Consider the following 27,850-nt stretch of genomic DNA (forward strand, 5'->3'; position numbering starts at 1 on the left):
TCTGATATTGGGCTCTAGCCTATTTTACAACCGTTGGCAGCCGACTGAGCGCGTATGAGTGGAGTCGGCGCATTGTGGGGGGTGGGGTGGCTCGCCGTGTCTGGCTGGTCCCTGTGCCAGTGGGTCGTATGGCTGGGTCCACGTCTGGCGCGTTATGTTGGGGTCCGATAAACACACAAGATCGTCACTGCTGTGTGCCACTTAATATTGGTTTCTCCCTTTGCAGGTTTCGCTCCTCAATTGCCAAAAGTGAACTGTTTGGGTACTGCTGCTTTCCATCTGTACCAGTGTTTGTGTTGGTTATGGTTATGTAAAAGTGTATTTGGGTGTAATATGAAAACTGAGCATTGTATTCACGCTGATTTACAGTAATTGATTTGTTCGGATATAGCCTGCTGATGCGGGAACTCGGTGCATCTATAACTGTAATGTCATTGACTTGCTGACCTGAATAAACAAATATAAAAAAAAAAAAAAATGTCACACCCCTGGACATCCTTGATGCACTAGGAGTCTACGACTCGAAAAAGATATTGCCAAAAAAAAATAAACAAAAAAGTGGCTTAGGTTAGCTCTCTCATGATCTGCGATAAGCGGGCACGGAAAAAGAAAGACGTGACGTCAGCACGTATGGGCGGAGTCTATGAAGGTCCAACAAAATCATCCCGGCGCCCACGACGCCAGGCGCAGAGCCGACCGAACCCACCTGACAACGCGCAGGGGTATAGAAAAAGCTAGATGGACCGGAATCAAGAGACTGCAAAGAAAATAAATGTCAATCATAATAAGAATCAGTATTTGGGATGGTACAGAGTATGATGCCTACTGGGACACCGAGAAGTCACTATCTGTAAGGTGAGCTTCTTTAGTGATCAAATAATTGGTAATTTCTGGAACAGAAGAAGAATGTGGCATCCCTTGAAAGAGCCGAATGCAGAAGGATTAACATCTCTGGACTGAACAATTTCCTGGTCTTGGCTATTGAGGTGAACCCCCTCTTTACTCCTAGAGACTCTTGAATGCTATTTTTCAATAAATGCCATGTCCCTTAACAGTCTTAATATGGAAGGCAGAACATGCAAACATTGTGTTTAACAGGATGAGCAACTGTCAACAGGAAGGGTACCTGAGACGAATTGAGGGAGGGACACACTCATACAAAAAAAAAAAATGTAAAAAGCTCTTCTGAAGCAGGAAAATTGGAGCCCAAGATTCTTTCAAAATGGCAGAGGAGTTCTGGAACCTATACATGGTAGACTGTTCAAGACACCAACATGCCTGGCTTTGGTGTGGATTTTAACCTAGGCGATATGGCAGCATGGGCAGGAAAACCTGGGTATTGCACTGTGCCAATCTTTGGTTTGCTCCTCCCCACTAGCCTATTCACAGAGACCGCACAGTGCAGAGACACGATGGTACAACTACAGTGAATGCTTCACCTTTTGTGGTTTGAGTCAGGGGTGGTTAGAAGGCACCAATATGAAAAGTGACAGTGGAGGACACTGACAAGGAGGCCAATCTTTTGTATTGTGGCAGATTTCGGTTGTGGCAATGAGGTAGGCTGAAGGAGGTGACAGGGGAGACGATATGTAGACCACTGATGCAACACATGCAAGCATCCAATGCTACCAGGCGAACATCCCAGTGTGCAGCATCCTGAGGCAGCCAGGGACCAATCATTTCATGGAGAGAATGAGATATCCAATATAGCTCTGTGAGAATTTATATTCCTTGCTGAACCCCACCTAACCCGGTTGAAGACACCCGCTTAATATGGGCAGTGAAAGAAATATTATTTTTATCAAAAGTTACTCCTGGATTTCTTGTAGAATCCACAGGCATGGTAAGAACTCCAAGTTCAGTTGGTCACCACAGGCAAGACCATACATCAGGAGCATTACCAAATATCAAAATCTCATATTCTCTCCATTTTATTTCAAACAATTTCCTTTCATACATGTCCCTACCACTCTCATACAATAGACCACTTGGGGTGGTCTTTCAAGGTGTTGTTAATGGCCTGGGAATAATCAGCATAGGTTGCTACCATAAAACCATGGGCTTCCACCAACTCAGCTAATGGGGAATCCATAGGGTACAGTGAAGGATTCAGACCTAAAATGTTTGCACTGTACCGTTTGTGTTCACTCTGTCAGGATTGAAGAGCATGTTTAAGGGTGTTGACTTTGATTTCCACCACCTGGAATAGTTGGGCCTTTAGCAAGGAGTGTGCCACTGTGTGAAATGCTGCAGAGACGTGTAACAGGATCAGAGCCACTGTCCTTCCTCGATCCAAAATGCCTCTGATGTCATAAGCAACTGACACCAGTATAGTACCAGTACAGAATCTGTGATCTGCCCGAACTAAAGTCGTACTGGGACTATCTAGCAAGTTGTGACGTTCCAGGGCTAAGTTAAGTTCTTGATTCAGAGCTCTCCAAAATTTTGGTAGGTAACAGCAATAATTAAACATGCCTACATTATTTTCAATGACGTAGATCTGTAATAGTATTTTTTTTCCAAGTTGAGAAATATTATTCTCGCTTCTTTTCAAACTAAGGGGAAAATCACACTTTTTACCAATTGGTTAAAGAGTGCTGCAAGACTCGGAGATTATATCGTGTAGGTCTGACACATTAGAGAACTTTTGCAGTACAATGATCCGGGTGTCACCAGCACATTTATTCAAAACCGACCTAAGGATATGACAGAGTGCCAAGAGGGAACTCTTGATAAATATCCTCTATTTAGCACTGTGAGAGGTATGCTAGCTGATTACACATAGTTTGGGACTGGGGCTTCGTAGACCCACTATTAGAAGAAGACAACTTATTGAACACAGCAAAAGGGTTCTTAATGGGATTTTTGAACTTTATATTTAAGTAAAATGCTTTGATTTTTCCATACAAACCACTGTTTAATATTCTCTTACAGCTACTCTAAAAGTGATTTTTTTTGCCAGCTTAGTTGTGTTCCCTCCATCTCTGTTCCGGCCTTCTACAATTCTTCTTGTGTGATCTAGTGTACCAAGGGGCAGTCAAGACATTTTCTGCTTCACCGTATGGAGAGACGCGATCCCCATCACTGCTGTAGTTATCTATTTCATAAAATCTGTGGCAGCAGTTTCTACATTATCGTTTATTGTGGGCAAGCTGACTTCCAATGTTGCAGTAAAATTACATTGTTTTACTTTGCACAACGTGTGTGAGATCAACCGCCTGGACAAAAATTCTCATACCTATTTGGTGGAATGTTCAGTTTAACCTTAAAACTACAGCATTCTGATAGACAATGTTAAAGAAAAGCATTATTTAATTTTAGTAGATCATGATTACTGTAGATCACACCCAACCTGTGCCCTGCACAATGAGTGAGAAAATCGACAAGGTGAGAGTAGCCAAGTGCATTAAGCATATCTGAAAGAACAGCTGTGTCTGCATCTGCTGCCATATCTAAATGACAATTAATTTCCCCATATATGGTTCCATGTAATGTATGGATTTAAAAGCTAGACGACCAATAAAAATAATCTTCTAAGAATGGACTCCTTTGAACTCTGGTACTGGTAAAGGCTTTTGAGGAGTTTATGGACTGCTATACGAACCAATTAATCAATGCTTGACCAGGTCAAGCAGGAACTTTCACTAGAATAGTTTATGATCAAAATTAAGAACAAATATGTTGACTCATAAGGAGAAGAAAAAGGGAGAAGAGAAAGGCCAAGATCATGGTGGTTACACACAGTCAAGTATAGTACAAAAAAGAACCTCCAAGACCTAAAGAACTTGGTTATTGACCAAAACTATTGAAGGAATTTTATCCATTGAATCACCAAGAGTCACACACTACTAAATGGCTACAACAACAATATGGTCTGACTGGGTTTATGAATATAAGGTTCTTCCAGGGATCCAAATGTGTGTATAAATTTATTTCTGGGCCCGAAAGTCAATATAACAGCACTCCTGAGATGGAGGTTAAAGCATTCAATTTGAATTAAAACCTGACCGCTTCCCCGTAGGGAGACAAGAAGGTGGAAATGGAGCCTTTGACTGTATATTTAAACACCACCTTAATCAGCAGATTCTGTCCGATACTCCTCCGGAATTGCAATCGCTATAATCAGGGATAGAAGAGCCTGCAACCATGTGTATGTTAAGAATGCAATTGCAGGTTTATATATTTGTACAAACTCCCCAAATTCAAACCCAAATTTGACCAGAGACCTGGTGTTAAGAAGAAAACATAAGATAACATCTAGCTTATCGCCAGTATGAGCAGAATTAATATCCTGGGCGTCGCTAACCATGGAGGGGGTCAGGAGAGGAGACCTCATGCACCTGTTGTCTCGGTCTCAGTAAAAAGCTATTAAAATGGTACTCTCATCATTTACACTTTCAATCAGGGAACTTATCCAGATTCACAAGATTCATATACAGGTAGCAGGCCATCGACCTCCTTGATATCAACACAGCTACTACTACCAATAGTCAACTGTCCAAAGAGGTTTATTATAAACCAGTGGACCAGAATGAACTTCTAAGGGTGATGTGAAGTTGAGGTTTACAACCAATTTCCTTGGGATCCTAGAGAAAATGGTCCAATATCACTAATCCGAAGTACTAACAACCAAATTAGCTACAACAACATACTCCAATAGGAGATTTTGCCAGGCTAAGAGTGCAGAACAACAGGGGTGCCCCTGCTGGACACAGAGTAAAGACATATCTATGCAACTTCCTTCTCTTCCATCCCTAAACATATGAAAAAAACCAATAATGAATACACACTGGTCTATTCTTAACACTAGAAACATGCAATATGGAAGGCAGGTTTACTCTTAAAAAAAGGGAAATGCATCAGATGTGTTCTGGTCCAGAACGGCAAAAAGGACAAGACTGAACTGCAATCTGAAAACCCTACATTATGGGACTTGGCAACAGAGGCAGTCTGTTTCCTATTCAGCAGTTACAGGGTATGTAAAAACACAATCTAGTAAACAAAGAAGGGGTTTCAAACCCCCTGACAATTAAGGAAACATACCAACTGTAAAATTGACCATCTGGAAATACTGTAATACTTACTCATGTAATCTTCAAAACATAGGAAAGATGACAAGAGCAGTTACAAGTCACATTTTAGAACACAAAAGCAATATTAGGTCCAAGGATTTCACCACTAAGCTGACAGTCATCTTTATAGAAAAGAGACATACCAAAGTGAACATGTTGAATGCAAAAACCCTTCAGTTTTTAGATGTGGCATTAAGGAACACCAATATAAATGTATTAGTCTACAGTGAAGTATTTAATACTCATGGTCGTCATAAGCCTGAGGTTTAAAGTAAGTGTTTTTCAGGGAGGAGCACTATCCAGTCAATACATACTTAAATTACAGAGCTATTCTGGCAACATCAAGGAGACCACAGTAATAACTAAATAAATAATAAAGGCCCATCACAGTCAAAGAAATATCTGCACTGTGGTGAGAGGTGAACCCACTGATAAAACATGCCACCTTAGTGGGTGACGGCTCTATGTCTTTTTAGTATTGAAGTCTTAGAACATGATTCAGCCCTGGTAAGTGGGGAAATATAGTTGTCTAATATGGCGGAACCGTGATGACCAAATCTGTTTCCAGCCTTTAATACCTTACATTGTTCATATCATTCAGGGAGGATGTACTGCAGGCAAAAACAAGACCGCCCTTTTCCTCCTTCCTCATGTTGATAAGAGGACTGAGAAGCACCTGATGAGAGGGCATCCTGTTCCAGCATAATACTTCACTTTCACTAAGTTAATCATTATGCCACATAACAATACATTGCATGGCATGGCATGGCAATAGCAGAACTACTTAGCAAAAAAAAAAGGCAAGCTTCACAGAACAGGATGGGAGGAAGAAGGAAACATCTGTGAGTTACCTCCATAAACAGGGTTACTATGCAATGTTTCCAGCATAGCGAGTCATATTAAAGAATGTTTTTTTTCTCTCATGGGATAGGAGCGATTTTAAACCTCTGGCGAGAACCGGCATGTCTGGACAAATCCAGTCTACCTGTGGGCTAGTTAAATGGTACATTTTACTTGTTACTTTTAAGGGCCTATTTTTTCCGACATTTTCTCACATTTTTCTTTATTCAGATTTTCAGGAATTTCCAATCAAATTTTGTGCACTTTAGAATACCTTTAAAGCATTGTGGGAAATACATTTAAAAACTGTTTAAATAAGCATCATGCCTACCCAGGGCTTCCAAACTTGGCTTTATCTGTGCTAGGTAATGGTCTTCTTGCACTTCTTGTAAACATAGTACCTAAAAATAACGAAGGTTTAGGAAATTAACAACTTAACTTGAAAAAAATGTTTGTTTTTTTAATGCAGCTTAACACTGAAAACTAAGACCACAGCAGAAATACATTTAAAACAGTTTTGATTAACTTTTATTTTGCACTTGGAGACGAACAGACAAATAAATGTTTTTCAGACAAATAACTATTTCTTTAAAAAATAATATGAAGTTAAGTGACAAGATTCCAAGACTGGAAAAAACGAAAATTTACTCACCCTATTATTAGAACCCTACCACAAGTTCCTTAACTACATCATTTTCAGAAAATGCTACTACTTGGCGACATAACAAAGCATGCCTGGCGATTTAAAGTGTCCAGATCGGGGGAACGAAGCATTCATGTCCCCTTTCCTGTGGCCACACAGCATCCCTATCCAAATGTCCACCGACACTGCACAACCGAAACAGGACGCAGCCAGTAACAATAAGGTAACCAGAAAATATTAACAGCTGAAGTTGTGTCTGAATTGTAGGGTGGGGAACAGAAACACAATTGCCTTGCAATTCCTATTAACATATTCTTGTAACAGATAATTAAGTAAGCAAAGCAGGGTAAAGCATTAAACAGGCTGTGTAAAAAACCTTGATGAAATAAATCATCTCTGGAAGGGGCACGGAGTACTTTTTGAGCAAAGTATAAGACAAGCCCATATGGCTGCCTTAATTATCTCTTATATTGGGTCAGGCCTGTCACAAATACTGATTTTGCTGTGCTCAATCTGGACGGTTGACATTTGGCTCACATTCCAACAAATAAAGGAAGTAGCCGAAAGTCTGAAGCCACCCTGGGGAAATGATGGAAATTATAATAACTTGTAAAATATATTCATAATACCGACTATTTTGTAGCACAAGCAGCAAAGAAAATTGCATTCCATTATCCAACCAATGGCACGCATGCCAATATCTGATCCATCACCTTCAGATCTCTGCATGGATGCTCACCTTACTGTAGCTGGTAGGCAACAATAGGAAAAGCTGGCAGTGCAATCTCGTCTTTGGATTGGGGCGCAGAACAAATTATATACTGTTGGTAATGTTTGCTCTAACAGATATTACATCTATTTCTATTGATACAAAGCATAACTTTAGAAAGCAACTTGCTCTTCTAAAGAATACTCTCCATTACCTAACAAATTTGGATGAAGGTGGCAGAGGTATGGAAAATCAGAAGCAAGACTACTAGAAAATTTATTTAATCACTGATCTTTCAAACAAACAAATGACTTGCCTTCGGTGGATAGTGTCTACCTGCAAATTCCTCGCCAATTAAATATCCTGTATGCCAGCATTCCACTGAAATTTTCTCGATAGCTCACCCACGTCAACAGGGGGTCTGTATCCACATGGCTCAGTACGCAGCCCTGCTGGTTGTCACTGAAGCCATTAGCAGCCTTCATCAGCATGCTGACATTAGTTTCCACCCATTTTGTTTCATGAGCCTTCGAGGCGAGCGGATGGAACTAACATCACAAATGCAATTACAGTTTCTAAACTCTAAATCAAAGAGCTATATATGAAACCCATATACATACTAAATACAAACTCTTAAAGCCTGTAACCCAATAAACCTTCTTGCAGATGTATGGCAACAAGAAAAATTGTTTTACACTTAAGAAATCTCAAGGGACAACTATGTAAAATTTCAAATGGAGAACACATTTGATTAAGAACTAAATTAAGATTCCCACTGAGGCATGATGAAAGGAGTGGGAGGGTATTTATTTACAAGTCCTTTAATGACTTAAAACTATAGGAGACTTAAACAGAGAAGGTTGACCGGGTTAACAGAGAAAAGCTGACAGGACAGACAAAGAACCCTTAACCGTGGCAACTGTAAGCCTTGCTGCACCAAAGAAAGAGCAAAACTTAAAATAAGCGACAAACAAGCCTTTAAAGGATCTAAAGACTTATCACTACACCACTTAACAAATTTAGAACATCTGCCAGCATAAAAAGACTTAGTGAAGTGTCTTCTGGATGATAAAATAACATCCACCACATCAGATGGGGAGTGAAAAGGAACTCCGGTTTCCCAGTTCAATCTCCAGGCATGTAGGTGCAGGCTCTGGAGGTGGCAGTGTAAAACCTGCCCCTGCGAGAGGAGATCTGCCCTGAGAGGGAGGAGGAGCAGAGGTCACAGGGAAAGGTGAAGGAGGTCTGTGTACCTCATCCTGCCAAGCCAATCCGGGTATATTAAGATAACTTGGGCCCAGTTGTAGCAAATCTTCCTCAGTACCAGAGAAATCAAGAAGGATGGGGGTGGAGGGGGAGGGGTGGAAATGGGCCGCCCAAAAGTTTCTCCAGTTTAATTAAAACACGTTGCTCCTGCACTGGAGGGTGCAGAATGAAGGGCAGTGTGTGTTCTATAGAGTGGCAAAAAGGTCCATCTGAAGTGTCCCCCCCATAACCGGAAAATGTGCAGAACCACTTCCTGATGGAGGTGCCGCTAGTGGTCGGCTGAAAAATACCGGCTATGACTTTCTGCAAGCACATTGAGAACTCCAGTCATGTGATTTGCAGTTACACAAATCTGATGATCCTGAACATAGGACCAGAGTCGCAGAGCTTCTATGCAGAGGATACGATCCTACTCTTCTTGCTTGTTGATGTATCACATTGCGGTAGGATAGTCTGTCAAGACTTGTACCGACTGACCACGAATGGAAGGGAGAAAAGCCTTGCAAGCCAGATGTATCGCCTGCAATCCTAACAGACTGATGCAAAACTGCTGTTCCTCTGGAGACCAACGTCCTCTGATCTTCAGATCCATCAGATGGGCTCTCCACACTAGGGTGGTGTCATCCGTTATAACTGTGGCCACCGGAGGAGGGGAAAATGGCTTCCCTCAAGATAGATTGCCAAACGCAACTCACCACTGAAGAGATCTGGAGATCTTGACAGACGTCTGGAGATACTGTTGTGTTGAAACTACTGCCTGCGAAGGCACCACTGGACGGCCCTCATGTGGCAGGGTACATGGTTGACCCAACAGAATTCAGGAGGTTGACAGCAAGATGTTCAGGACTGGAAACACTGCTCCATTCTGACACATTGGAATTATAGCCTCAATGTCCAGAATCCTCTGAGGAGAGAAGGCTCAACTCACCATAATGTACAGTACTGTGTCCAGTACAGCAAGATGCACTGAGAGGTCTGTAGGTTAGATTTGGGCTTGTTGATGGAAAAACGCATGTTGATGAACCACTGAGTCGTCAACCGCAAGTGATGCAACACCAACTCCAGAGATTTGAGTTTGATGAGCCAATCATCCAGGTAAAGGAATACTGATATTACCAATCTTTTGAGATGAGCTGCAACCACTGCCACCACCTTTGTGGAGACTCAAGGTGCGGAAGTAAGACCAAATGGAAGGACCCCAAACGGATAGTGTTGAGACCCTACTGTAAAGCAGAGATACTTCCTGTGCGACTTCAGAGTAGGGATGTAAAAGTAAGCATTCTGCACGTCAATTAAAACCATCTATTCTTCCTTCTCCTGCCAAGAAGCACCTGAGCTAGGGTCAGCATCTTTAACTTTTCCAACCTGAGAAACTAGTTCAAAATCCTGAGGTATAGGATCAGACACAAACGACCGTCCTTTTTAGGAATCAGAAAATACCAGGAGTATAGCATCCCTGACCCCGTTCCTGCTCTGGGACCAAATTCACTGCACCCTTTTGAAGTAACGACTGGACCTAAAGTAGATGGGACTCTTTTTCATTGGATCATCATCAGCGCTGGAGTCGGCCAGGAAACCTGGGCCATCAGCATAAAAGGACCCTGTTGATAAGGCGCTGGAAAGCCTCCCATGGGGCCCACAGGTGCACTAGCTGGAGTCATCGCTCTATTAAGATGCTAAACATAGCATTCAAAAAGTTGGAAGGGTCCTTATCTGAAGCTGGGAAGGACAGATACATCTGCTTTTGCAGAGGAGCTGAATCGTAGGCCGGCATCGTATCTTGAAGCCCAGGTAAAGTCGGCTGCATCACTGGAGCCGAAGGAGACGAGAAGAAAGCCACCGGATTTGGCACCAATGTGACATCTAGTCGACTGTTCCGAAGCCGGATGCCAAGACATTGACCTCAGCGACACATCTTTCTTCGAGTGATGTTGAGAACCATGACACCGCTTCTTCTTGCGCTACTTTCTTGCGGACTTCGATGAATGAGGAAACGGCGACTTTGATCAGGGACAAGACTTTTGACTACCCCCTTCTCATGCCTCACTCTGGACATGAACAACTTCGCCTCTTTCTTTCAGGGCCTGAGGATTCCTCTTTTGACACAAGGAACAGGCATCATGATCCGACCCTAAACATGTACGCCCAGTTTAGACCTACAGTAAACTCAATGTCTGTCTTTTACCCTGAATCGCCATGCTAAAAGATTCTGTTTAAGGAAAAGACCATCAGTGGGTACACCAAAACAACTTTCACACCTATTCATGAAGGTCTTCAGAGGCACCTGAAAGAGACCAGGAAGTTAATGTTTTGGACAAGAAAGTGTGCCAATCATCCACAACATCTGTTCCACAAACTATTTCAACACCCCTACTTTTCCAAAACCCTTGAACATTCAGTATTCAATCAACTAATCTAAGTTTGTCTTCCTTCAATCCACTCACCTCAAAACAATGTGGATTTGCAAACTCCACCTAGGCAACTGTTACTTATGTCCCATTTTCTGATCTCTGTTCCCCTATACAGCTGTCCTCATTTTCTAATTTCACTACAGCATTCAACACAGTTCATCACCAAGCCACATAAGAATATACTGACTTCCCAGGCATTGCTGGTACAGCTTTGAAGTGATTGTCATCCTATCTTTACAGTTATTCATGGTCGGTCTCCTGAAGCTCAATGCAGTTACCCACCTATTGTACTACCCATAAAATTTCTCCAAAGGCTCAATCCTGATCAGCTCTGTTGTCTTTACACAACTTACACAAATCCCAAAACATTTTTTATTTTTATTTAAAGATTATACAGCTGAACACATTTCTTAAAATAGTTTGGCAGTCAATGAAAACAATGAAAACAATTTGATTATAAACTTTGAACTATATCACAGATGGCCCCTCCTTATTGCAGTCTTACCAGGTTCGGCCAAAACTCATTGAATTATGTCAATTTTGTGTCCATGACTCAAACAAGCATTGGTAAAGCTAGTCTTGTCAGAAGAGTTATTAGCTTTGGCAGTGATTTTAGTCATGCTGTACAGCAACGCGTCTGCTGTGCAGTATGCCTAAGAATAATTTTCTAAAAAGCTGTGACGCAGCCATCACTGATGCGCTTACATTTGTTTTGTTTCTTTATAAAAACAAGGGAGTGGCCTGGGGTACAAAGCAACACTGAGTGAGGGTGGGAGAGAAGGACGCAAAAGGAGAGGAGATGTGAGACAATAGGAAAGCACAGACAACAGAGGGTGGGTGTTAGTGGCTGGGGAGGACACAAACAGAGGGTGGACGGGAAGGGGCAGTAAGATGACAATGAAGCTTGAGTTGAGGGGCTGGAGCATCAAGCTGGCAATGGAGGGGGAATGGTGCGGCTGTGGCAGTAAGCTGACAATGGGGAGTGGGTGGGAGGGGCTGAGGCAGCAAGCTGACAATGAAGGATGGGAGGGAGGGGCTGGGGAAGCACACGGACTAACAAGGGTGGAAGTAGTAAGTGGATGGGTGTAAACAGATTACTGAAGGCAGGAGGGAGGGGCTGGGGCAACAAGCCAACAATGAAGGGCGTGCAGATGGGATACACGACTGTGTGTTGTGGCAGGCTGAGATGTGGGAGGTGCATGGATACATATTTAGAAGTCATGCTGCATGCCTTTGGAATCTTTTAGTGCTCTTGAAAACTATGAAAGCTTATGAAAATCCTCCCTATATGTTTCCCATTATTGTTTTCCAAAACTCTCACTGGCCACCAACAGGAGCAGCAGAGTGGTGTTTCCTCCATTTGCCTTGAAAGCACCGCTCATTTGGGCCTATGGGTCTGCACTTTGTTTTCACTGGCAATCCTCTAATACTGTGGCTTAAGACGACAAAGGCCTTCAGTCACTTATGAGATGGTCCACTGAGGCCCAGGACTCACTGGAGATTGCTTGTGAGCAACTTATCTGAAAAGGGGGTGAATCTCACACTTATCTTCTAATGTACAAAGATTATCACAGAAATAAGACATTGGTGCTCACGTCCACATAATGAGCAGTCACTTTTCAGAGAACTCCCACTGCTTTTGAGAGAGTGGAATAGATCAGGAAGACAGCCGACGGCCAGTGTGTGTCTTCAAACTGTGCAACTATCATGTTTGAAGCTATAATGGGGAATAGATTCCTTTGACAAAATAAAACCGTAATAAAGCTTACTTCACAATATCGTGATTTTAATGCCAAACGTGTGGAGTGTGTTTATTTTTAAGGAATGAAACAATCCTCTTTGTGAGCATGAATACATGTACGTTGTATCATTCAATAGCCAGCGATATAATCAATGGTGGCATAAAAAAAAAAAGTGTTATGACGGGGCCAGCCCTGGGCATGTCAAAGTCCTTTTTTTCTGCTCTTCAGGAGGGACAACTTCGGCAGGTGAAGTAACAGTAAATAAATTCAAGCGCTATGGAGGGAGCTGTGGGAGGGTGAGGGAGAAATCTGCAGCAGCGGACAGGCATGGATTATCTTGAAACAATCTACGCTTGGTACTTACTCCACAGAAATGACCAGAAATCATGCTTCACCTGCAGTGGTCAATTGAGGAGGCTGCAGATAAGAGCTACATGAAGCCTACCAAATGATAATCAATGGGTTGGCTCCAAGCCCTTTTTTCATAAAAGAGTATTCCAAAAGAGACACATGAGCTAGCGTATGCTCTTGCAGGCTCGACCCTAAAAGTGGGGAACATTGTGGCTTCTCCAGTACCTACTGCGTAGGAATAATAAGGGAAATCTACTATGAGCATTTTCTTGCACCACTCCTCAAATGTGGGTGGGATGGCTAGTTCCCAATTTGCAGCTGGCTACCAACATCGTAATAAATATAAACTTTGCTTTAACACTCATCAGGTCCACTGTATGCCATAAACAGCCTAGCGGTCACCTTACTGGATCAGGAGGCTAATTATTTGCTGACTACTTGGCTAACATAATGAACATTTCTAACCCAAAGTCATTAAGCCTGGGACAAGTCTAGGTCACATGTAGCCATTCATTTATTACTTTGGCATCTGGGACATGACCGCTGAATGCAGGCCATACCTTGTGCCAGAGAAAAGCCTTAGTTAACTAAAGCCTCCTTTTACAAATCTGTATGAACTTTGAGCTTCTATCAGTCAATACGTTAAGAGCATTGGTGTCTTTCCAGATTTGCTCTTTGTTTACAATTCAAATATCTTTTACTGAGAGGCACTAGTGTCACGTGGTTACATTAGGCCCGGGGAGAAACGCCATTTTACATGCTCAGTTCTTTAGATGCCTTGTCTCCATAAAAACGACACACATTCATTTATGTGCACATACAGAATAATATTCTTTGTAGTCACTTTGCTTACATTGCCACTCCATAGGCACCCTATCAAAACACCTTGAACATTCTGTACATGGGCCAAGTTCATCACCCAAGATTCTGTTATCTATTTTGGCCACTCAGCGACAGTGCTATCACAATAGTAAGATAATAGCTGCCTGACTGGGACTTGGCATGGTAACATGGATGATGTTATTGTATATACAACATTGATCCTTTGTTTAGAAAGAGGAGCGTTTCACTAGCATGGAGGTCGACCTATGCTGGAATTCTATGACAGCTAATTCCTCTTTACCTCATGCAAGGGATGCTGCCCAGCTCTCCAGCAGGATGGGCAACTTAATGACACTTCACATGGGTCAATCAATCAGGGGTTATAAAGCACGCTACTCACCAGTGAGGGTCTCAAGGCGCTGGGTAATATAATGGGTACCCGGGAGTTAGATCACCCTACAGGGATTTGGCAGGTTCACTCATCCTAGATATGATAACTTAGGATGCACTAGGTAGGAATACTATATATTACAGTCCTTGTATGCAAGCATATACTCTTTGTAATCAGCAAAATGGTTGAACCGTATATCCTTTTCACCATTCTAGTAATGCTGATCACATTCTGTTTCCTTCTATTGATAATTACAGCACAAGTATTTTACTCAAGATTCACAATGCTTCGGGGGCGTGGTCAGCAACATGGCCGGCTAGTCGTGTCTGCCAGAGTTTCGGCAGCTTAAATAGTATCCTGTAAGAAATCCTGCCCTTCCACACGCCATCGAGGGAAAAGTATCGGCGTCGGTGAACGTTGGTAACGGGCATCAGCCCCGATTGAGGTCCGAATTACGCTGCAGGACGTATCGTAGCAAAAGAACAGTGAAAAGATGGAGTTGCGGGACGTCTACCCAAGATGGCGGGCTGAGCGAGAAGCAGAGACCACGACAGAGACATCCGCAGCAATACCGGACTCTGAGAAATCTCGAGGCTTGATCCTGACAGCGACCAGAAGGAGAGAAAGCAGGTCAGTGCCCTAGGCGGGGGAGCGGGAAGGCAGAGGCCCAGTCCCGTGCACAGGTGAGAGGGACTGCGCACTAAAGTGTTGAAGCAAAGGAAATAGGATCAGAGGTGTCCCTTCTGCGCCAAGACATGCGCAATATGGCTGAGAGGGTAACCCAGATGGAAACCCGAATATAGATGAGGACACAACCCACGAACTGCAATTCGATGTCTGTGCCCTACAGGCGGCTATGAGAGAGGGGTGGTCTGGAAGGTAGATGATGCAGAAAACATGGCTTGAAGAAACAACCTGCACTTTATCGGGTTTCCAGAAGGAGTGGAGGGTGTGGATCCAACGGCTTCCCTGATGCTGTGGTTGCGCGATTCTCTACCTACAGCGAGGTTTTCGCCCTGCTTCATCACTAAACGAGCCCACAGGATGACTGGTGTACAGCCGCCCCCCTGGGCTCCTCCCGGACTACTGATTGCAAGGTTTTTAAATTATCAAGATCGTGATGCATTCCTGAGAGACTCGCGATGAATTGGGGAACAAACATGCAAACAGCAAGATAATGATCTTCCCCGATTACTCGAGAGAGGTTCAAAAGCTGCAGCTGACATTCAACTCAGTGAAGGTTAAGTTAAGAGCCATGCAGGTCCAGTATGTGCTCCTTTTTCCCACCAACTTGAAGGTCATCTTTCAAGGCACTTCCCAGTCCTTTCAAACCCCAGAGGAAACATGGGCCTGAATCAAAGAGCGCCTTACGACGTGACAAATAACGAGGCCCAGTAGCTCGCAAATTAGAGATGCACTGCCAAGAACAGACCCAAAACCGCAGAGAGTAAAAAAAGAGACGAATGTACTCAAAAGTACGCAGGATGTGGACAGAGACCCCACTGAGAAGAGCATCAAGGGGGTCGAAGCAACAGACAGAATCAGACTCTGATGAAGAGTCAGCCTAAACTAGGAAAATGCCTCCCAAGGAACAAGAAGGAGTCAGCACGGAACCATCGGACAAAGAGTACCAAACTGACTCATAAAGTGATTACCCCCTGCTGATGAATATTAACGTCATGGAAAATCAAGACACCGAAACAAGACAACCAGAGCACGCACTCCAGCAGCATGAGAATGGCGAGAAAGGCCGAAATATAGACTAAGATGGGGGTGGCTGGACGGCGAAACTGCAACAAACCCCCGTACAGGAACCACCGGGCTCGGTCTTGCTAAGCTAAACGACCTGATACAAGAATATCGTTGGAAGGGTTTAGGGAAGGGGTGGGACTACAGACCTCTCAAGCTGAACTGACGTCGAGTTGTCATGTTGACTATTGGGGAGATAGACGTAGGGAGTGGGAGAGTGGGGTGGGAGGGGAGTGAAAAAAGGGCAGTAATACTATAGGTTATGAGTTAGATAGGTTTCATATACAGCCAGGAACAGGGGAGTAGGTTTCAGTAGGGAGCGACACACAGAGGGAGGCACGCAGACGGGCCTACCCAAGATAACAAAGATAGATATGATAATATGCACGGAAATAGAGATACTGCTTACACAGCGCTGACATGTAACGTCAACGGGCTGGGAAGCAAGATTAAGAGAGGATTCGTTGCTAAGCACATTAAGAGGTTCAAGCCGGACATGGTTTTCCTACAGGAAACCCATTTGAGAGGCACACACTGGACTTTCATAGGAAGAAGGACGCAACAACGCTAGCACATGCTGGATTTTCCCAAGGGGCGCGAGTAGTTGCCATACTCATTAGAGAAAATCCTCCATTTCGCAAATCAAAAATTTGGACAGATCCCAATAGGACTTTTGTCGCAATACAGGGGACCTGGGGGAGACGAGAGCTCACATTAGGTAGTGTCTATGCCCCGCCACGTCTACAACCCAAAACTCTAGACACTATCCAAGATCCTACAGGAATCTGGCCCATCCACGCACATCAGGTGACAGGTGACTTCAAAGATGTGATGGACCCGCACCTTGACCGAATGCGGGTGGCAGCTAGGATTTGTGTTCCCAAGCCACTGGCTGACTTTGTTAAATCACTGGGGCGGACAGACCTTTGGCGGCAGCAACACCCTACGGATCACACATGCTCTTACTTTTCTGGGGCGCATAGAGTCTTCAAGACTGGGTTATTTCCTAGTACCAGCGGGGGAAATACAAGGACTAGACCGAGATGAATACCTTGCTAGGGGATCTCGGACCATTCACCAGTATTGCCAACGGTGGGAGGCGAAGAGGGTAGACAGCGAGCTGACTGGAGATGAATGCCTGGGAACTTCGGGATATAACAATGGGAGAGATTTGCACAGAGTTGAAGCTTTTCTTTCAAGAGAATAAGGGCTCAGTATCATCAGATGCCACCCTATGGGAGGCATACTAGGCGGTAATTCAAGGTAAAGTGCAATGATGCAATAGCGCAGAAGCGGAGGGAGGAAACCCACCAAATTTAAACCCTAGAGAGTAATGAATATGCTACTTATCAGTATGCATCTGTTCTTGGCATGTAGGGCTGCTGACATTCATATCTGTGCATAGATCGCCGCCTAGTGTTGGGTCCGGATGTTTGCACGTTGTTGTCCTGGAAGAGTCTTCGAAGTATCACGAGATAGGTGACTCCTCCCCTGGACCACAGTGCGCATGGGCATCCTCTCCATCCTTAGATTGTTTTTCGCCATTGTGGCAGTGATGGAGTAGATACAGCAAGTGATGACCATGCTATACAGTAATTCTGAGAGCTGCAGCTGCTATAGGCGCCGGGGAGGAGGGTGGGCGATATGAATGTCAGCAGCCCTACATGCCAAGAACAGATGCATACTGGTAAGTAGCATATTCAGTTCGAGGCATGTGGGCTGCTGAATTCATATCTGTGCATAGAATATATAGCAGTACCTCCTATTAGCAGCGGCTACCAGTGCCAGCTGCAGCAGTCTGAAAAAGTTTTGAGAACTGTCAAGAATTCCTGTCATGCGAGGGGAAGAAAATGGTAACCAGCGAAAACGGACTACATCTCCCAGGATGCTTAGCGGTTGAGAGGTTGGGTAAACAGGAGAGCTGTTACATAACTCAAGGAAAACACGCCCTTATGTAAACAGGAGAGCTGTTACATAACTCAAGGAAAACACGCCCTTATGTAAACAGGAGAGCTGTTGCATAACTCAAGGAAAACACGCCCTTATGTAAACAGGAGAGCTGTTACATAACTCAAGGAAAACCCGCCCTATAAAGGGAGGAACCGGGAGGTACAACGCTGTCGGATATTGTGTTTACACCGAGGTACCTGCTTCGTGAAGAGCAGTGTTCCGGAGTGGTGCTCCAGTAAGGCAAGAACGGAGGTAGGTCGAGTCGTTACTCCCTGGGCCGTGTCTTGCCCCATCGTCACCTGTGAAGGACCCGGAAGCTCTACCGGGCAACCATTGAGCTTCGCTTTTTGACTCGGCTGAGTCAAAGTGCAGTGGCGCTTTTGCTGGTTGGAGTCGTAACTCCCAGCCAGACCAGAGATACAGGGACTGCCAGCTGTAACGCACACCAGGAGGTGTTTGCCGCGTTACAGACTCGGAAGTCCACAGGATCGATCGAGCGGCTGCTCTCGGTTCAGTCTTCTTGCTTTTTGATTGGGGTATCGGTGCCGCATCACCAGGAGGTGACTCCGCGTCCCGGTGCAGTCTGAGGAAGAGGTTGAGCGGCTGCTCCCTTCAGGTAGAGACCCCGGCTGGGTGTTTCCCTGACTCCTCGATTCTCCCCAACACTCTTCGTGCCCCTCACAGCCTACCGATTGGCATTGTGGGCCATTTAATTTCTGCCCTCTGTTGGCATACGCCGGGATCGGCGTATATGCAGAGGACGGTTAGGACCATCCGTGCGGTGGGCTGGTAACGTACTTAGCCTGGAGGATTCCAGTGACTATAACTTTTGTTTGTTCTTTGTATTATTTTTGCCTTCATTAAAATAACTAACCCTTCACAAGTGGTTGCGTCCTCATTATCGTGTCTGTTAAACGATCCCGAGACGTTCAGGGCGTTACAAAATATCCGACCTTAATACACTAACTGTCTCCCGGTCGATAACAGACATGGCAACACTTGATGATGTGCTGGCTGCTTTAGCGACCGTGCAAGTTGAATTGGCTGCCTCTAGGCAAGAAACAGCCGATGTAAAAGCCAGACTGGATGCTATCCACTTGGACCCGCTCACGCCCAGCACCTCCCTCACGGACCAGACCCCTGCTGTAGTAGTGGAAATGCCGGTAGCCATCCCCTTGGCAACACCAGAGAGGTACAGTGGGGATCCTAACACAGTGCAGGTATTCCTCACACAAGTGGCGCTACATTTATTGTGCAAACCAAAGGCGTTCCCCACGAGTCAGGCTCGTGTGGCTTTCCTTATTTCCTATTTGGCTGGAAACAATGGGCCGTACCTCTGGTGAGCAGGGACGACCCCATCTTATGTGATTGGGGTGCTTTTCGCGAGGAATTCCTGAAGGTATTCGACAGAAGGGCTGACTCGTACACGGCGGACCGTGAAATGCTTGAGTTGAGACAGGGATCCAACGACCTGGTGCAGTATCTCAACGCGTTCCGACGGCTGGTTGCGGAAACCAAGTGGCCTGTTGCTAAACAGACGGCGCTCTTCCATCACGGGCTGTGCGATGAGCTCAAAGACGCCGTGGCTCATATTGACCCTCAACCCAAGACATGTGAGGGCCTTATCAACCTGGTATTACGGCTGGAACATAGGCTAAGTGAAAGAAAAGGGGATCATGGGAGAAAAGGAAAATCCCTTCCATCCTATGTGACGGTGGGAAGTCCTGAAACTTCCACCGCATCCAAGGGAGAACCCATGGACATCGGCGCAATACGAGCGAGCCTCACAGCCACGGAGAAAGAGTCACGCCGTAAACAAGGATTGTGCCTATATTGTGGCAAAAAAGGCCACTACGTAAGTGAATGCCCTGCCAAACCGAAGAAGTCACGTTATCGGGCCAACCGGTCGGTAACAGCCGTGGTGGACATACCGGCGGAAAACTAGAGGACTCCCAGACCAAAGAAGGGGCATCTCGGAGTCACTCATCCATCCCTTCACTTTCCAACTCGGTCACTAAGGGACACCGACACCTGTTTCTCACGGTGCACGTGGGAGTGCATGACCAGTGGATACCCGTTGTGGCCATGGTGGATTCAGGGGCCACTGGCATGTTTATGGACCACAACGAGGCATGCAGGCTAGGGCTAGTGCTTCTTCCCAAAGCTGTACCCGAAGACGTCTATGCCATAGACGGAAGGCGATTGGTGACGGGGCCCATCGGGCAGCACACGGGGGTCCTTCCGATGAGATATGGGAGGAACCATTTGGAACAAATCGATTTTAACATCATCCGAGCGCCCCAATATGGCGTCATATTCGGATTGCCGTGGCTACAGAAACACAACCCCTCTGTGGATTGGCCAACACATCGCGTCGAAATGACGTCACCGTATTGCATCCTGCATTGTGGAAAAAGAACGGAATCCCTTGACGCAGATGAGAGTGGGAGTCAGACGGTGGCTACAGCGGCAGAAAAAGATGTGGCTCTCCCCCAGGCTTATCACAGTTTTGAGGATGTATTTGATGAGGTAAAGGCGGAAGTGCTACCACCACATAGACAGTTTGACTGCCAGATCGACCTGGTGCCAGGGGCCAGCGTTCCCAGCGGCAGGCTGTATGCCCTGACGGAGCCTGAAAACGTGCATCTCCGGGGGTACCTGGATAAACTCCTCAAGCTAGGATTCATCCGCCCGTCCAAGTCTCCGGCCGCCTCGCCACTCTTCTTCATCCCGAAAGCTAATGGGGAGCTGAGAGCCTGTGTGGACTTTAGGGCATTGAATGCGATAACCATAAAGAATCGGTACCCCTTGCCTCTCATCAGTGTACTTCTGGAACAGGTCAAGAAAGCTCGTATCTACACCAAGTTGGATTTGAAAGGGGCATACCATCTGGTGCGCATGAGGGACGGAGACGAGTGGAAGACCGCCTTTAAGACCAGGTTCGGCCTTTTTGAGTACCTCGTCATGCCGTTCGGTCTGTGCAACGCCCCGGCAGCCTTTCAGTACTTTTTGAATGAGGTATTCAGAGAGGAGTTGGATATCTACGTGGTCGTATATATCGACGACATCCTCATCTACTCGTCCAGTGTGGAGGAGCACGTACACCACGTCAAAGCTGTGCTCCAAAAGCTGAGGGAAAACAAGCTGTTTTGTAAACTCAGCAAGTGTGACTTCCACGTCACGTCCGTGGAATTCCTCGGAGTGATGCTGAGTCCAGAGGGACAGGAGATGGCAGAACGAAAGATCAAGGCTGTGAAAGAATGGCCGGTGCCCCAAAGCGTGAAGGACGTCCAAAGTTTCATTGGCTTCGCCAACTTTTACAGGCGGTTTATAGATGGATTTTCAGGAGTGGTGGCCCCCATCACACAGCTACTGAGGAAGTCCAAGGAGTTTGTCTGGTCCCCTGAAGCGAACACAGCCTTTGAGGCCCTGAAAAGCGCCTTTGGTAAGGCGCCGGTGTTGGCTCACCCCGATCCGGATCTCCCCTACGTGGTGGAAGCGGACGCTTCGGATGTGGCGCTGGGGGCTATCTTGTCCCAACGCAATCACGACACAGGGGTGCTTCATCCCGTTGCGTACATGTCCCGCAAACTCAACGACGCCGAACGCAACTACCATATTGCGGAGAAGGAGCTTCTCGCAATCAAGGACGCCTTCACCGAATGGAGGCATTGGTTGATGGGGGCAAGACATGTGGTATCGGTGTACACGGACCATCGGAATCTACAGTTCATGACGGCCACAAGACACCTTTCTCCCAGGCAGCTGCGGTGGATGATCTTCTTTGCGGGGTTCAACTTCCGTATCACATATCGGCCGGGGACGGAAAACCGGAAGGCGGACGCCCTGTCCCGTCAATCTGCAGTTAAGGAACCATTGCCTGCGACCGAGCGTTCCATCATTTCCCCGAGGATGGTATTGGGGGTTATCCAACCGGATACTTTCCTGAGGGGAATAAAGAGAGGGATCAGGTCGTTCGCATGGCAGAGGTGGCTCCTCAGTCACAGAGAATGGCAGCTGAAGGACGGGATACCCCTGAAGGGCAGGTGCCTATTGATACCCACGCCTAGGCTAAGGAAACAAGCATTCGTCTGGTGCCATGACTCTCCATGCGCAGGTCATTTGGGCTTTGAAAAAACGGTGGCTGGCAAGGGACGGCATTTCTGGTGGCCAACCATGAGAGTGGATGTCAGGAGGTGGGGACAGGAGTGTCCTACGTGTGCTACCATGAAGGCCGACCATGGCCGAACCCAAGGGCTCTTACATCCACTTCCGACCCCGGATAGACCATGGGATAGCATATCACTGGACTTCGTGGTGGGCCTACCGGTAGACAAGGGGATGACGGCAATACTGGTGGTGGTGGATTACTTGACGAAAATGGGGCACTTCATCCCCTGCAAGAGAGTCCCTACGGCCGGGGAATTGGCGTCACTACTTCTAAAGAATGTGGTACGACTGCATGGATTCTTTTTCACGTGTGGAGAGTGAGAGAAAGAATCTAACAGTTGCGTTCTCCCAATACAACTTTTTTTCACTATGGACAACTGTAGTCTGAGACTGTATTCCCCATCCGGGGGTACAGTTTTATCGAGATGGTCCTACTGTATTAGCGTCAGTTGGAATATCAAAGATATTGACGGAAACGCCTCACTCACATAATAGTGACATGCTTCATCATCGGCGTTACCTCCACACCTCCACACCCAGATAAGGCGAACCAGATTTTTTTCGTGTATTCGTTAAAAATACCTACAATTATACCCTCTGTTCAAGGCATTGAACAGAGGGTATAATTGAACACAAGAAGGTTCAAAAAAAACCCAACATTAGGCTTTTATCTATATCACAAGTGCCTCAGAATAAAGGATCAAGAGGAGGTACACTTGTAGGTATTTTTAACGAATACACCAAAAAAATCTGGTTCGCCTCATAAACCAGTGACCTACTTATCAGAACTCCCGGTATATCTATGGTTGAGTCCGCCCAGATAGTATCACCTTATCTGGGTGTGGAGGTAACGCCGATGATGAAGCATGTCACTATTATGTGAGTGAGGCGTTTCCGTCAATATCTTTGATATTCCAACTGACGCTAATACAGTAGGACCATCTCGATAAAACTGTACCCCCGGATGGGGAATACAGTCTCAGACTACAGTTGTCCATAGTGAAAAAAAACGACTGCATGGATTACCTGGGGTGATCGTGTTGGACCGGGGGTCGCAGTTTACTGCGCAATTCTGGAAGACTTGGTGCACTGCGCTGCATGTTAAGACCGCCCTGTCCACCAGCTACCACCCTCAAACGGACGGCCAAACCGAGCGCCTGAACCAAACGCTCAAACAGTATCTGCGAGGTTTTGTGGACCAGGGCAGGGAAGAATGGGTCGACTTGCTATGGGTTGCAGAGATAGCCTATAACAACGCCACTCACAGCTCCACACAGTCATCTCCGTTCTATAGCAACTATGGCCAACATCCCAGGTTCTTGCCATTTCTACATCCGTTCAGAGAGGACAGGATTCCCGCCACAGCGGACAGGGTGGCACACATAAAAGACACGTTGATGCGCTCAAGGGCTGTCCTAATAGAGGCCAAGAGAAAATACAAGGCTGCGGCAGACAGGAAGAGAAGGCCCGGGCCACTGTACCGCACTGGAGACTACGTCTGGATATCCACAAGAAACATGAGGTTTCGAAAGAACAGTGTGTTCCATCCCAAGTACATGGGCCCCTATCGAATTGCCAAGTGTATGGGTCCCGTGAACGTGAAGGTGTGCTTGCCCCAGTCATTGCGGATACACCCTGTCTTTCATGCATCATTGCTCAAACCTGCACCCTCCAAGCCGTCTGGGACACCTAGGCCGGTATGCGGGGAGTCGGAGGTGGAGTATGAAGTATCGGGCATACGGGCGTCCAAATGGCGCAGGGGGAAGCTGTGGTACCTGGTTGCGTGGAAAGGCTATGGCCCGGAGGAGCAATCATGGGAACCGGCTGAAGGGGTTCATGCTCCGCGCTTGGTCTCCTTGTTCCATCGGCGTTTTCCTGCCAGCGCTGGACCCGTGGGGAGCCGCTGAGAGGGAGGATGTACTGTCAAGAATTCCTGTCATGCGAGGGGAAGAAAATGGTAACCAGCGAAAACGGACTACATCTCCCAGGATGCTTAGCGGTTGAGAGGTTAGGTAAACAGGAGAGCTGTTACATAACTCAAGGAAAACACGCCCTTATGTAAACAGGAGAGCTGTTACATAACTCAAGGAAAACACGCCCTTATGTAAACAGGAGAGCTGTTACATAACTAAAGGAAAACCCGCCCTATAAAGGGAGGAACCGGGAGGTACAACGCTGTCGGTTATTGTGTTTACACCGACGTACCTGCTTCGTGAAGAGCAGTGTTCCGGAGTGGTGCTCCAGTAAGGCAAGAACGGAGGTAGGTCGAGTCGTTACTCCCTGGGCCGTGTCTTGCCCCATCGTCACCTGTGAAGGACCCGGAAGCTCTACCGGGCAACCATTGAGCTTCGCTTTTTGACTCGGCTGAGTCAAAGCGCAGTGGCGCTTTTGCTGGTTGGAGTCGTAACTCCCAGCTAGACCAGAGATACAGGGACTGCCAGCTGTAACGCACACCAGGAGGTGTTTGCCGCGTTACAGACTCGGAAGTCCACAGGATCGATCGAGCGGCTGCTCTCGGTTCAGTCTTCTTGCTTTTTGATTGGGGTATCGGTGACGCATCACCAGGAGGTGACTCCGCGTCCCGGTGCAGTCTGAGGAAGAGGTTGAGCGGCTGCTCCCTTCAGGTAGAGACCCCGGCTGGGTGTTTCCCTGACTCCTCGATTCTCCCCAACACTCTTCGTGCCCCTCACAGCCTACCGATTGGCATTGTCGGCCATTTCATTTCTGCCCTCTGTTGGCATACGCCGGGATCGGCGTATATGCAGAGGACGGTTAGGACCATCCGTGCGGTGGGCTGGTAACGTACTTAGCCTGGAGGATTCCAGTGACTAACTTTTGTTTGTTCTTTGTATTATTTTTGCCTTCATTAAAATAACTAACCCTTCACAAGTGGTTGCGTCCTCATTATCGTGTCTGTTAAACGATCCCGAGACGTTCAGGGCGTTACAAGAACAGCCTGTCCTACAGCTGCCTGCTGTTTTGAGTGTACATCTACACAGTAGTGTTTGGTAAATGTATGTATAGTGGACCATGTGGCAGCTCTACATATTTCCTGTAAAGGAATGTTTCCCAGGAAAGCCATGGGCGCCCCTAACTTTTGTGTTGAGTGGGCTCGTGGGGGAATCGTTAGTGTGCGTTTAGCTTTTTGATAGCAAATTTGAATACATTTAACGATCCATCTGGCTATACCTGCTTTGGAAATGGTGTTGCCCTTGTGTTGTGGAGAAAAGGCAACGAAAAGTTGTTTTGTCTTCCTAAAGTCCTTAGTTCTGTCTATATAGTACATGAGGGCCCTTTTTACATCTAGTATATGGAGCATTCTCAGCGACATTTTGTGGATTTTGAAAGAAAACAGGCAGTTCAATAGTTTGATTCATGTGGAACTGCGATATTACTTTAGGCATTAATTTGGGGTTGGTACGTAGTACGACCCTGTTTGCGTGAACCTGTATGAATGGCTCTTGAATGGTTAGTGCCTGGAGTTCACTAACTCTTCTCAACGAAGTGATTGCTACTAGGAAAGCTACTTTCCAGGTGAGGAATTGAATCTCACATGAGTGGAGAGGTTCGAAGGGTGGACCCATCAGTTTGGTGAGGACCAAGTTGAGGTTCCACACCAGGGCTGGTGGGTGCCTTGGGGGAATCACTCGTTTAAGTCCTTCCAAGAAGGCTTTGATGGCAGGCACTCTGAATAAAGAGAGGTGCTGCCTGTTTTGGAGATAGGCCGCTATTGCGGTTAAATGGATACGGATTGAGGTGTATGCCAGATTGCATAGGTATAGGTGTAAGAGGTAACAGATTATGTTTTGAATGGATGCGTCTAGCGGGTTAATGTCATTGTTGGTGCAGTAAATGACAAACTTCTTCCATTTAGCTGCATAGCAAGCTCTGGTAGTGGGTCTCCTGGCCTCCTTGATGATCTCCATACAGTCAGGTGGCAGGTTTAGGTAGCCAAACTCTAAGAGCCAGATTGCCAGGTTCAGCTGTTGCGGATCTGGGTGCTGAATTTTGCCATGGCTTTGCGTTAAGAGTGCAGGTTTTATCTGCAGCCTTTGATGCGGCACCCCGGAAAGTTCCAGAAAGGTGGTGTACCATGGCTGGCGCGCCCACGTTGGAGCAACTAGGATGAGTGTCAGTGAGTGCTGTCGCAGTTTGCGTGCCACCAGCGGTATTAATGGCGCTGGGGGAAAAGCGTACGCAAATCTGCCGGACCAGTTCATCTGTATCGCATTGCCCTGCGACTGTGGATGTGGGAACCTGGCGGCAAAGCTTTGGCATTTTGCGTTTTCGTTTGTGGCGAATAGGTCTATCTCTGGATGACCCCACTGTTGGAAGTACGGTTGGAGTACTGATGGGTGTAGCTCCCACTCGTGCATCTGGTGGCTGTGTCTGCTGAGCAGATCCGCCATCTGGTTGTCCTTGCCGGGGAGGTGTTCCGCCATGAGGCATATGTTCCTCTGAATGGCCCACTTCCACATGCTCTGAGCCAGATGAACTGTGGAGAGTGTGTTCCTCCCTGCTTTTGTATGTAGTACATGGCAGTCATGTTGTCCGTCCGGATCAACACGACTTTGTTGCACAAGTGTACTTTGAATGCCTTCATGGCGAGGAAGATTGCCATCAGTTCCAGAATGTTGATGTGCATCTTCTTTTGTTGTGTAGTCCATAGTCCCTGCACTGTGTAACTGAGTACATGAGCTCCCCATCCCTGGAGAGAGGCGTCCGCTGTCAGTATTATTTGTGGAATAGGCTCTTGGAATGGTCGGCCCTTGCAAAGGTTTTGTGGATTCCACCAATGCAGAGAGTTGTATGCCCGACCGCTCACCAACACTAGGTCTTTTAATTGCCCGTGAGCCTGATTCCATTGACGTGCCAAGCACTCCTGAAGCGGGCGCATATGTAGTCTCGCGTGCGGGACTATGAAAATGCAGGAGGCCATCATGCCTATCAACTGCATGAACACTCGCGCAGGAAGGGAGTGTTGAGGTTTGAACTTTGAGATCAGCAGTTGCATGCTGTTGATCCTCACTAAATTTGGCTGAGCTGTGGCTGCCAGAGTGTCTATGGTACTGTTGTACGTGTGCGGGTTGTAGATGTGATTTTGGGTAATTTAGTGAGAATCCCAGACTGTGAAGAAGGTGAGGGACATGTGGCTGGCACATTGCTGGGCTGAATTTGCCTGAACAAGCCAGTCGTCCAGGTAAGGGTAGACGTGAATGAGTTGTCTCCGTAGATGTGCAGCCACTGTAGCTAGGCACTTGGTGAAAACCCTGGGTGCTGTGGTCACGCCGAAGGGGAGGACTTTGAATTGATAGTGCTGTCCCTGAATAGTGAACCTGAGATATTTCCTGTGTGACGGGTGTATGGGTATGTGGAAGTACGCATCTTTGAGGTCTAGTGTGGCTAGGGAGTCTCCCTGGCTGAGCAGCGGGAGAACCTGCTGTAGGGGGAGCATATGGAAATGCTCTGACAGAATGTAGTGGTTGAGGGGTCTCAGGTCTAGTATAGGTCTGAGCGACCCGTCCTTTTTTGGGATTAGGAAGTACAGAGAGTACACCCCTGTCCCCTGCTGGTTGACGGGCACGACCTCTATTGCACCTTTTTGCAGCATACTTAACACTTCCTGCTGCAATAATGCTAAGTGCTCTGCGGACATAGGACGGTGCTTTGGCGGTATTGTGGGTGGAGTGGAGGTTAATTCGAGACAGTAACCGTGCTGGATAATATCCCTGAC

At 46.4% G+C, this 27,850-nt stretch overlaps 1 protein-coding gene across 8 annotated transcripts in view; it reads right to left on the reverse strand.

The window, feature by feature from the left end:
• The window catches only part of ANGEL2 (angel homolog 2), a 402,703-nt gene that overhangs the window by 189,518 nt on the left and 185,335 nt on the right, over positions 1 to 27,850 (reverse strand). For all 8 annotated transcript variants that reach the window (XM_085612886.1, XM_085612885.1, XM_085612891.1 and 5 more), the window contains one exon: positions 6,244 to 6,313. In XM_085612886.1, coding sequence (XP_085469012.1) covers positions 6,244 to 6,313 — 70 coding nt within the window. The remainder of the gene's footprint in view (positions 1 to 6,243; positions 6,314 to 27,850) is intronic.

The sequence above is a fragment of the Triturus cristatus genome, chromosome 6 (assembly GCF_964204655.1).
Source record: "Triturus cristatus chromosome 6, aTriCri1.1, whole genome shotgun sequence".
Lineage (NCBI taxonomy): Eukaryota > Metazoa > Chordata > Amphibia > Caudata > Salamandridae > Triturus > Triturus cristatus.